Source organism: Ambystoma mexicanum, chromosome 4p (assembly GCF_040938575.1).
Source record: "Ambystoma mexicanum isolate Mex_15411 chromosome 4p, UKY_AmexF1_1, whole genome shotgun sequence".
Taxonomy (NCBI): domain Eukaryota; kingdom Metazoa; phylum Chordata; class Amphibia; order Caudata; family Ambystomatidae; genus Ambystoma; species Ambystoma mexicanum.
In genome coordinates, this window is record NC_090927.1 from 59,203,648 (window position 1) to 59,215,755 (window position 12,108).

Consider the following 12,108-nt stretch of genomic DNA (forward strand, 5'->3'; position numbering starts at 1 on the left):
ATTTTTAGTTTTCTTTATTTGCTGGTTCAGTTGTTTTTTCCCTATGCAAGCAAAACCTTTTTGGTGTGCCATTTCTTTAGTAAGGTCAATAGAATAAGGTAATTTCTCCGAACAAGAATCGGATTTAAAATCCACAGACAAGGCCACACAATCTCCCTTGAGTGACTCAGCTATTTTCAAAGTAATTGCTGCAGAGGATAGCCCGTGAGGAATAGGATTGAGAGGATAACCAGCAGGCCCCTCTTGGACTTTCTCCTCTGATGATTCAGTAATAACATTTGTATTAGAGATAGGCTGTTTTACCTCCATAACAAAGACCTCTTGGGGACCCTCAGAGGTCATAGAAGGAGTCATGGATGAATGATCACCAATAACCTTATCCGAACCACAGGGCACAATGAGGCCTAAACCCATATCTAATGCTTCTCCTTGTAAAATAGGTATTTCTAAATTAGGGACCTTTTTAGCCAAATGGGTTTCCACATACAGTGGTTTAGAGAAAATAGGATCAGAGCACTGTGTTGCCGTTAAGTGATTTTCTTCCTTAATAATCTTAACTAGCTCTTCAAATCTATCTAGTGCCTCTAACCTAGAGTAGATTTCAGAGAGAAGAAGAGTGTGTGAACTAACTTCTGACCATATATTATCATACAGGATCACCAAAGATCTCAAAACCATATTCAATGCAGAGAGTGTCGGTTGAGTAAGTTTTATTCTGTCATCCGCCTCTTTAAGAGTATGATGCAGAATAGACTCATTAGCATGATCATTTTTTAGATCTGGGAGTAAACCCCTTTCTCTCAACCAATTTTGTTTTTCTGTATACTCATCGATGAAATTTGTGAGTTCAGAAGGAGAACCCATATAGGGATCATCACAAATTTGTTGAGTAACATTGTTTGCATTGATAGACTTGAGATCTAAGTTGCTGTCAGCTATTGCCTTATATGCGCATTCTATGATATTAATATCATCAATATCATTATCTGGGCGGTCTTCAATCTCTAATTTCTTTACTACGTCGACCAGATGGGTATGATCCAAAGTGGCCACAGTAGGAAGTGATTGTGAAGATTTAACAAGGGTACTATTGGCAGTCCTCTTTCCAAAAAAATTTGAATTTTTTTCCCTTGAATTGGTTTACCTTGATTATCCATATTGGATTTTGTTTTCGGAGTAGGATTTAAAGGTTTATTAAGAGGAGTTTTAAACACTATAGATTTCCCTATGGAAGTATTGGTAATACCAGGAGGGTTAACGGAGAGATTGACATGGATAGAGGAAGTATGGTTTGCCCCCCTATTAGAGGAAAAACCCTCTAGCAGAGATTTAATAAGGGGGAGTACCATATTTCCCATTACCCTCTAAGGAGGAAAGATGGTGAGCAGTAGCCTCTTTTAGGGTAAGCGGACATTCAGTAGCGATAGCTATAGAATCATCCATGATTAAAGCAGGTAGGGGCGGTTTAGAATGTGATTGGGCAGGGGTTGGGTGAATAGAATTCACCATACTGATATTAGTGTGATCCAAGATATACCCCTGCCCTTGGTAGAACACCGCCTTCTTCCAAATTAAAGGCTATAGAGGCTGCTAAACGCTCTTCCTGTGCATCTATGGAAATATCTTGTTTTCCATGAAAGATGCAGCTATTATTAACTGGTGTACGTAGATTAATACCCATGATGTTAAGTACCTCGGACCTACCTCTATACTGAATTTGGGTGTGGGCCAAGGATTTTAGAAAGGAAGAATCCTGGGAACCATCAACTGATGTAAATTGTGGGATACCCAGGGAGGCAGGTATGGAATTGGCTGGTTGGATACAAACTGTTGAGGCAGATGAAAAAGCCCCTTCAGTAGAAGGAGTAGAATCAAGGGAAACATCCATAGCTGCCTGGCTCCGAAGTCCCTTTCGTGTCATTCAAATGTGAAAAGAGCCCATAAAAAAGAGAATAGGAGAACCAAAAGAATAACAGCAACCTTAAATTTAAGATAAGAGAGTGCATACAAACTCATAGACTGAGTTTTAATATGTAAAAATTACAGAAAAAATATCATATGATGCAATCTATAATACAACCAACACAAATATTTAAAATGCACTGAACACCGAGAGCAGCTTAAAACACATCAGACACTGCCCAAAAGCACCCTTAAAAAGATATGGATCTCTGTCCAACAATCAGAGTAATATAAGTACATGTATTGTACAAAAAAATGTCTTTGGTCTCAAAAATGAAATCATAAAATTAATAATAGTTCCAAAAGAGCAGCGTAAACCAGAGGAGAGACTCAGTCTCAGGGTAGAGAACGTCCGACAGCTTAAGGAGCTGCCAGAGTCCGACTCCTCCCTTACCCTGAAGACTGGTAATATTAAGTTAAAAGAAGTAGCAACTGGGAATCGTGGTCCGTAGGCTTTTCTGCCTGCAAAAAGGACAGAGAAGCCTCCTATAAGGCTGGAGGCTGTTCCTTTGGGTTATTCTTATTTTGGGTTCCTTTCTCCTGCGTCTGGGGCTCCTCACTGAGCCCTGAGTCCCCCTTATAACACCCTGTACCCTGACAGATTGGCCTTTAATTTACCTAGGTCAGCTCAATAGATCTTCCTCATTTCGACCACCTCTCTGTTATAGGCATGGAAATTTCCGGAGACAACTATGGGTCTTGTTCCGGCTGCAACTGTGTATGGTTCCAATACCAGTCATATTCCTGCCTTTGGGGGCCCGTTAGGGAGTTCGTTAAATAATTTGCTGTCATCACCTGGACAATTGATGGGTGGATTCACAACCTATTATTCCCACTTGATAGTTTAAATTTTGGAAAATTTATCCAAAAAACGACCTTCTTGCATACCGTTCCACGTTAGTTACAGCAAACTATGTTCATTATTTGGCATTTACAGAACCTTCAGCGCCTTCAACTCAGGGATCATTGCCAGCGAGGCAAAGATATAATCCAGATACGCTATCGTTGTTCCTTTCCTCTAGGTGGGAGCAGGTGGAATATCTTCAGAAATGTGTCCATTAAGGAGGAAGATAGACCTTTCTCGTAGTACTTTCGTCCACATTTGTGCTTTCTTAGAGAGATTGTGGGCAGATATCTCAACTCCCATGTTATCAAACAGATGGATATTGAAATCTCCACATAGCACATCCAGTTTTTTGTAGAACACTTGTAAGTCATATATATCTGAAAGTAGTGTTTCAATGAACACATCGTTATTAATATCTGCTGGATTCCAGTATAGATTACATATTGCCAAGGGATTCAGCAGTGATTTCTTCCCAGACAATCTTGAGATAATCGTGATCTGGATGAACGGGTTGGGGCTTCTTACCTCATTCACTCTAAGGTTACGAGCAGACTTAACCAGAGTCAACAGGCCTGACCACAGGCACCCAGCATTATCCAAAAGGGCAGGATTTAAGTAGGATATGTACCCATTACATAGCTGGGTCTTTCGAATGCATGTTTCTTGGAAGCAGATTAAATAGTAGGATTGTAATGCTGAATTTCCTTCCTCAAACAGATGAGTAAAACTTCTTGTATTCCAGGAACTGTTATGTCTCGATACCAAAGAAAGTAGAATTCCACTAACCTGGTCAGATGGCAGTGGCTTGATGAGTGTGAATAATTCCCCTGAGAACTTTACCATTCTCTGTCCGGATGAAAACCAGGAGGAGAGGAGGCAACACCTCCAGGGAAATCCTCTGGGGTAATAAACCCTGAGCAGGAAGTCTTGGGTGTAGAATCTGCTTCTTGTAACTTTGTAGATTTCTGAACAGGACGCTATGCTGGCTTCAAGGTTCTTCAACCAGGAATGTTAAAGCTGGCTGCCAATTGATTGGACCCTCAAACTGGTTCTAATGAGAGGAAGAGAGCTGGGTAAGTATGTGTAGTCAATCAACAGAAAAAGAGAAGAGGAGCCCCTCGAAACTTTCACCCACCTGACGGGAAACGAAAGTAGTTAGTTCTCTGGAGGGAGCCGATGGTAAACTTATCTAAACAAGGGCAAAATGAAATTGAAATATCAAAGGATTCCTCAACAGAGGCAAAGAATATCAGAGACTATAGATTTGGTACAGCCCTTGCAGAAAGAAGGAGACAGGACCCAGAGACTATGAGGCTGCCGAGACGCGAGACCTGAAACTAGGAACACACGGAGAAGGTTGGATCTTTAAGTAAGGACAGAAGGTTTGAGTGGGATGGTAACCTTTCCTACACCAGAATAGTGGAAGAGAATGTGTCCTACCTTTGGGATCTAAATGAATGGACTTTCGGGAAAGAGATTGCTGATTAGATCAGTCTCGGGCTGAGAAAGCGTCTTTATTCCCGCGATTCGGGAGCTCAGAAAGAAACATAGAAATGATAGGGCTTCGGGAGATCAAGATCCTATACGAACAATGGAAAGATTAGTAGCAGAAATATAGGCGAAAGTAACAACCCCTAGGAATCGGAACTTACGGAGTGTCAGTCTGTAGAGTAACGACGCACTGAGCGGCCGCTTCCATTCTACTATATGCTGTCACGTGACCATTCGCGAGCATCGGTTCTGTGCGTGCAGGACCTGTCTGCTCATTAGAATAGAAGCAGGATATTTCGGCAGCCATCTTGGGGGGTACGAAAGGTACAACATGACGGTACAATGTTGTTTCATTGCCTGCTGTTACATCGCCAGGCTTTTATATGTGCACATTACATCGTATGTGCTCATCAAATTTTTTAGGGGGCGTGGGAAAGGGCAAATAAGGGTTTGGGTGGGTGGGCAATAGTAAAAAATAAGTGTGGGTGGGTGGTTTGGGGAGACCCCCCCCCAAAAAAAAAAAAAAAAAAACATGAGCACATTCGATGGAATGTGCACGTTTAAAAGCCTGGCGATGTAAAAGCAGGCGATGAAATCACATGGAACCCAACATGACAGATCCTACCGCGGTTCCACAACGACTAGCGCCTGTAGTGAGATGCCACAGTATGCCCCCCTCGAAGAGGCAGACAGCCTGGCTTGCTGGGATGAAGCCGATAGAACCGTCTAATCAATCTAGGGTCATGAACACCCGAGGAAGGCTCCCACGACCTATCGGCAGGTGAGTATCCCTTCCAGTCGACCAAGAATTGAAGACATCCCCTAAAATAGCGAAAATCACAAATACCAGCCACCTCATACTCTGTACCCAAAGGAGTGGAAACAGGAGGATGGTGGACCAAGTGAGAGCACTTGAAGTGGACCGGCACATCCATCTTAATCTGGGAGACATGAAAAACAGGAAGGATCCTGGACCAGGAAGGAGAGAGTCATAGACGAACAGCAGCTTCCCCAACCAAAGCAAGTACCGGGAAAGGTCCAATAAATCTTGGTGAGAGTTTGGAAGGAACCAAGTGGCAAGGAAGGAATCGGGAAGCCAACCAGACTGAATCTCCCACAGAAAGAGCCAGCTGGTGACCAAGGTGAATGTCAGAGAGCAATACATCTATGCCAGGAAAGCGTGTAGCAGCACGTATAGTAGTGGGCAAAAAGGACGAATGGAAGCCATAAGTACAGTAAAAGGGGCTGGTCTTCAAAGCTGAATGAGTGGCATTAGTATAGGCAAATTCAGCCCACGGTAACAGTTCAACCCAATCATTTTGTGCGGCAGACACAAAACAGCGCAAGTATTCTTCTAGGGTCTGGTTTAATCTCCCAGTTTGACCGTTGGTCTGAGGGTGAAAACCAGAACTCAATGCCTGTCAGATGTTTAATTGTGCACACAATTTCTGCCAAAAAAAGGAGGTGTATGCATTTGGGAGCTTTGATAGAGGAGTGAAGTGAGCCATCTTAGAAAAGTAATCAATAGTCACCATTATGGTAGTTTGATTGCGGGACACGGGAAGAGCCACAATAAAATCCGTAGATATCACTTGCTACGGTATGTCTGGAATGGGCATCCGTGTAAGCAATCCCAGAGGGAGTTGATCAGGGATTTTTGATTGCAAACACGTAACACAAGCAAAAACGTAGTCTTTCAGATCCAGAGATGGCATTTTTAGAAATGCAGTCACCTTCTCTGCCTGGCGCTATGGAGACAAACAATTGATCTGTCTTTCTTAGCGGTCTGATCTTGTCTACGTAGTAGAGGAGCACTCTCCTCACATCTAGATTGTGGAGTTTTACCTCACCCGAGTTGTTTCCTGGAAGAAAGCCGGTAGCTCAATCGACTGGTTTACATGAAATTTGGAGATGAATTTAGGGGAGAACCTTGGGTGAGTACGTAAAACCAGCTTGTCTTTGTGTACAACAAAGAAAGGATCCTGCACTGACAATGCTTGAATTACACTAACTCCTCTTATGGAGGCGATAGCCACTAAGAAGGCAGTTTTATAAGTCAGGTGTTTGAGACTAGACTTATGCATAGGCTCGAAAGGGGGTACCACATTGAGGTCTCAACCTGGCGGGGGGTTACAAATTGGAGGGTGGAGTCTCTTTGAGACCTTATTATGAGAGGTCGTGTAGGCTGACAAAGCTTCCAGGTGGACCTTTAAGGAGTTGAAAACTAACCCAGCATCTAGCAAATGGAGCATATAAATTAGAATGTGGGATTGAGTACATTCTACAGGGTTGATCTGTTTAGACTGGCACCAAATTACGAATATTCTCCATTTGTCAAAGTAACAGTGCCTAGTGTTTGGTTTTCTTGATTCTTTCAAGATATCCATGCATTTCTGTGGCAGGTTGAGATGGCTGAACTCTATGACTTCAGGAGCCATGCTGCCAAATTCATTGAGTGCGGCTGTGGGTGCACTGTTAGTCCCTCGTGCTGGGTGAGTAGGTTGTACTGGCACAGGAGTTTGATGGGATCGCACATCGCCAGTTTGCGTAGATGTGGATACCATGGTTGTCTTGCCCACATAGGAGCAACTAGGATAAGCGTCATCGGTTCCTTATGTATCTTGTTCACCACTTTCCTCCTGAGAGGTGTTGGGGGGAAAGCGTAGGCACATTTCCCTGACCAGTTCATCCATAGGGCGTTCCACTTGGAGCCTGGCTGGGGGAACCTGGAGGCAAAGTCTGGGCATTGACTGTTTTCACTTGTGGCGAATAAGTCTATAGTGGGGAAACCCCATTGAGAGAAGAGGTGTTCTACGATTCCTTTGTGTAGACGCCACTCTTGTTCCTCTGGTAGGGGGTCTCTGCTCAATGAGTCTGCTAGAGCGTTGAGTTCCCCTGGAGCATGTTGTGATGACAGGAACATCTTCCATTTCAGTGCCCATTTCCAAATTGGCTGTGCAAGTTTGGATAGATTTGGAGAACGTGTAACCCCCTGTTTGTTGATATAAAACATTGCTGTAGTGCTGTCTGTTAGGATCTTCACAGATAGGTTTGTTAAATGGGGTTCAAATGCGTGAAGGGCTTTGAATACTGCCAGAAGTTCTAGCAGATTGATGTGGTTCAGAGCTACAGTGCGAGACCACAGACCCTGAGCTGTTTGATGAAGGTAGTGAGCCCCCGACCCAGCCAGTGAGGCATCCGTCGTGACAACCACCTGCACCACTGGATCGTAAAAGGATTTTCCTTTCATTAGATTTTCCCTTGTCCACCAGCAAAGATTTTGTACAATTGTTGGCGAAACGACCACTAGATCGTCCGACTGACTGCTTGCCTGAGACCACTGTTTCGCCAACCACCCTTGCATGGGACGCAGGCCCGCGTTGGGAACCAGGTAAATGCAGGATGCCATCATGCATATTAAACGCATGGCTTTGTGCACCCTTATCTGGCGTCCGGCCTGATAATGTGGTATTTACAGTAACACATTTTGACTCTTTCCTCTGATAGAAAGACCAACCCCTCTTCTGTGTTTAAGACAGCTCCTAGGAACTGTTTTGGAAGTGCTTGGCACTAGGCTTCACTTTTTCTCGTTGATGGAGAAGCCCAATTGAAAGAGAAGGTTGATTGTTCTCTGAATGTTTTGTCTGCAAATTAGGGGTGATTCCCCTGTAATGAGCCAGTCGTCCAGGTAAGGGTACACTGGGATTGCCTACCTGAGCAGGTGCGCTGCCACCACCGCCAGTACCTTTGTGAATACCCTTGCAGCCGAGGCTATTCCGAAGAGCAGCACTTTGACTTGGTAGTGCTGGTTCGCTATCTTGAAATGCAAGAATCATCTGTGCGCTAGGAACATTGAAATATGAAAATAGGCATCTTTCATATCTAATGTTGCCATGTAATCCCCCTTTTTTAGTAAAGGGATTACCTCTTGGCCTTGATTATTTCCCCAGGAGGAACCTTGGCCCTGACTGTAGTTGGATCCTCGTTGGGAGTTTTGGCCTCAAAAACGGCAAAAATTGCCATTTATCCCTCTGCCCGGAAGGTTTGTTGGTAAGTTGACCCAAAGATTTAAGAGTGTCATACTCGTCCTTTGCAGTCTTAAGGGCATCTTCTACAGCCTAACCGAAGAGCACATTTGGTTCAACAGGCATGTTTATTTAGGTGGCCTGCGTCTCTGGTCTGAACCCTGACTGGCATGCCTCGTAATAACAGTCCCCTGTGCAATGACTCTTCCGGCATTGTCCGCTGTGGCAAAGTTGGTCTTAAGAAGACAGGTCTGGCCCACCCTCCCCTCTGCAGCCACTTGTGCTAGATGGGACTTTAGTGGCTCTGGGGCAGATGAAAGTAAAGCCGACATTTCTTCCCACTTGTGGCAGTTGTACCTGGCCAAAAGTGTTGCAATGTTCGCTATTCTTGTTTGATAAGCTGCAGAAGAGGCGACTTTCCTACCCATGGCGTAGATCCTCTTGCTCTCCTTGTCGGGAGGAGCCTGAGAGGAAGCAAGGGGTGTGCCCGCTCTTTTTCTAGTTGTAGTCACAATTAACAAGTCTGGTTTCAGCTGCCCTCTAATATATAATGGGTCTGAAGATGCGGGTCTGAATAATTTTTCTACACAAGGGTTTACCGCCGGTGAGAGGTTAGGTGCTTCTAAAGATGGTTGTATTCTGTGCTGCACCGACTTCAGCAGCGGGATGAACTGTGCTACTGTCTTCTTGTTCCCCAGGATTTGTTCTGCAAAGTCTTTATCCTCCTGTACCTCCTGGCTGTCAATCTGAAAGTGCTCGGCCGCCTTGGCTAGCACCTCATTAAGGAGGAGTTGATAATCAATAGGAGAATCGACAACTGGAGTGTCTTTGTTAAGAGGGGAGTCTATACAGTACATATTGGCTTCTTGGGCAGCCTCTTGGTCCTCGTCATCCCCATAATAAGGGTCTGCTGTATCCTCATCAATAAACTGAGTGTCAGCTGCCTCTACAAAGGAGAGATCTTTTTGGTCTGATTCAGGGTCATATAGATCTAAGACTGTACTCAGTAAAGGAACATTTGAACGGGACCTCTTAGAAGGGGGTTGAGCAGGTAAGGCAGAGGCTTGAGAACCAGATGGAGCTGTAGTGGGGGGAGTGGAGTTGAAGCACTGAAGGTAATCAGTGTTCTTTTCAAAATAATTGGCCATAAGGTCATTCTTCTCATTACTCTGTCAATGTCTTGTGAAGACCATTCCTTGGAATTTGGGATTACCACAGATTGAGGGGAAAGTCCTAGGTGCTCATCTGTGGGAGGTACCACCTTAGGCCAAGATTCTCTAGGTTTCTCTATGGGCTTGGATTCTCTAGGCTTCTCCTTCTGATTTTGTTTTCCCTAAGAGGGATTTTGTCCCTATGACGAGTTTTTGAGGTCTTCTTGTGATGTGTTCCCTCCCCCTGGTGCCCAGAGGAGTGTTTATCTTTCTTCTTGGGGCCTGCCATCTTATCTGACGGCGAGCGTCGAATTTCGCATGCGGGTAGGGCTGAGGCCTCGTCCACGGACGATCGACCTTCAAAGGGAGTTTTTCAAGCAGTACTCTTGCCGTCTTTCAACGGTTAGGCCCTGTTGTGTGGCGATCTCGAGCGAGATTGCCCAGAGGACCAGGACTCAGCGGACCTTTCCCTGGGTGTCGAATGTTGTCGATCACTCGACCCATGTGTCGAGTCTCGACCTGGGCTTATGTGCTTAGTGGTGTGTGTCTTTGTAGCGCTACCACCGCCGGGTGTAGGCCCCAAAACATGGCCGCCGGCCTGTACTACGGGGTCGGGGGCCTGCGCTTGAGTAGCTGAAGCTACTCCGTCGCCCTCTCCATCCAAAAGGCACCTTCTACCTCCATGACCTTGAACTGCCTGGCGCAGTGGGCCCAGCTTTTCGTGGAGTGGTCCTTTAACGTCTTATGATTGAAGAGCCTGTACGCTTGACAAGACGTTTCAACGTGGTCTTTTGGGAGACAGAAGTTACAAACTAAGTGTTTGACTACCCAAAGGAATTTGCGATTACACTTGGGGCAGAATTTAAAAGGCGTATTTTCAATAATTACAGGCTATAGCAGCTGGGTGAACAAAGTGTAGGAAGTGGGGTGTATACATCCTAAAATGGCCTCCCCTCTCTATCCCTACTGTCTGAGCCGAGGCCCTTGGAAGGCCGAACGGTCCATTGTGGTAGTCTTCGATGGGCAATTTCTCTGTCTTCACCGGCATGATGTTTCGGAGGCCAGTGAAAGGATAGAAAGAAATACTATTGCTAATTGTAAATAGTCAATGGCTTTACGCCGAAAGGAACTCTGCTATACGCATCCGTCTAGAATTGGGGGACTTAGACGCGTGAGGGATCATGGGTACAGTGGACGTCACACTAGGGATAGTATTACTGGCACGCCCTGTCGACGTCCCTTTTTGAGTTTCGAAAACAACAACTGTAATACTATGCAGCTTCCACTAGATGTCGGCCTATGCACAGCATGTGATCTAAGCAGTTTCCACAAGCCTCAGAAATATATATATATATATATGAACTATAGAATAATGGACATGTTATACATATTATTAGTATTATATAAGATTACATTGTCGATTAAATCACTTGCTAGATATTAAAGTATTTAGTTGAATATTCACCACTGATTAATACATCTTTATTTTTTATGGCAATTTTATCACTAGTTACCAAATTAACATGCACTGCAGTCCTACAAAAATGTACTAATACTGTACATTAGAAGTAATGTAGTCCTGAAATGTCTGTATTTGGTTGTGTTGGTGGTTTGGTGGATGGGTGAATAGATGAGCGGTTTGTTGGATGGATGAAAGAAAGTATCTGAGCAGCTGACCAACAACAGGGCCCCTCTCTTGTATATATGTTCAATAGCACTCCCTATGAGCAAGCAAAGCTTACCCGAGCCAGACTTAAACACACCTCCCAGTGGCACTGGCTTGAATGGGAAGGCAATGAACAGTGAATAAAGAACAACACACACCTTGCATGCCTGTCTCGCTCACCACAGCTGATTTCAAACCCCAAAGTATATACGAAAGGGGTGTTATTTTCCCCTGAAATAAAACTGCAATGTGTATTAATGACATTGGAAACTATGGTGTCACTGTCACAGCCCAAAATGACTGACATCACACATTTATATTTTATAATTACTGTCAGTGTAAGTTGTCAAAGTCTGGGAAAGACCAACCAAACTCAAGACTGTGGTGACTAAGAGATTACAAAAATGAATGAAAAGTACTAAATATAGTTAAGTGCTCAATGGATTGTACCCACCTGTGGGTGTTTGTATATCTTCAGTAAATTTGCCAAGTGTACGGATGTTTCAGATGGTAAGTCGTCAATGATAGCAATCACACGTCTCTGCAGCTCACAGTTATAATTTGCAGCTGAGCCGTCTCGTCCTGAAAGTGCCCCGGTAACTCCATTGTTCACCAATACTCCATCATCACAAGAGTCATAGATGTGAAACCCCAATGACGCATTGGGCAGCAAGACAGGGTTAGCGTTGATTTCCTCCACAGCAAAAACCAACACCAAAAGGCTCAAATAGTTCTGAAAACCATATCTGCAGAGACACAGGATCATGCACTGTCTAATTATTATTTATTCTATTCCATGTGTTTATTTACCTGTATGCATGTAATAAGATCTATTTACACACAATGAGTGCATGCACATCAAAAAAGCTGGCGTGAGCAGCTTGAATATTTCACCGGCTTGGTAGGTGTCCCTAGGACAATTAAATCTGTATCTATGGTATGGATATTTTGTCTCCCGTCAATGGC

General features: G+C 44.3%; 1 protein-coding gene across 1 annotated transcript in view; it reads right to left on the minus strand.

Moving 5' to 3' along the window:
- LOC138452741 (vomeronasal type-2 receptor 26-like) overlaps positions 1–11,908 on the minus strand; it is a 367,489-nt gene extending 355,581 nt beyond the window's left edge. The window contains exon 1 of the mRNA XM_069605089.1: positions 11,597–11,908. Coding sequence (XP_069461190.1) covers positions 11,597–11,908 — 312 coding nt within the window. The remainder of the gene's footprint in view (positions 1–11,596) is intronic.
- Between the last annotated feature and the right edge of the window lie 200 nt (positions 11,909–12,108).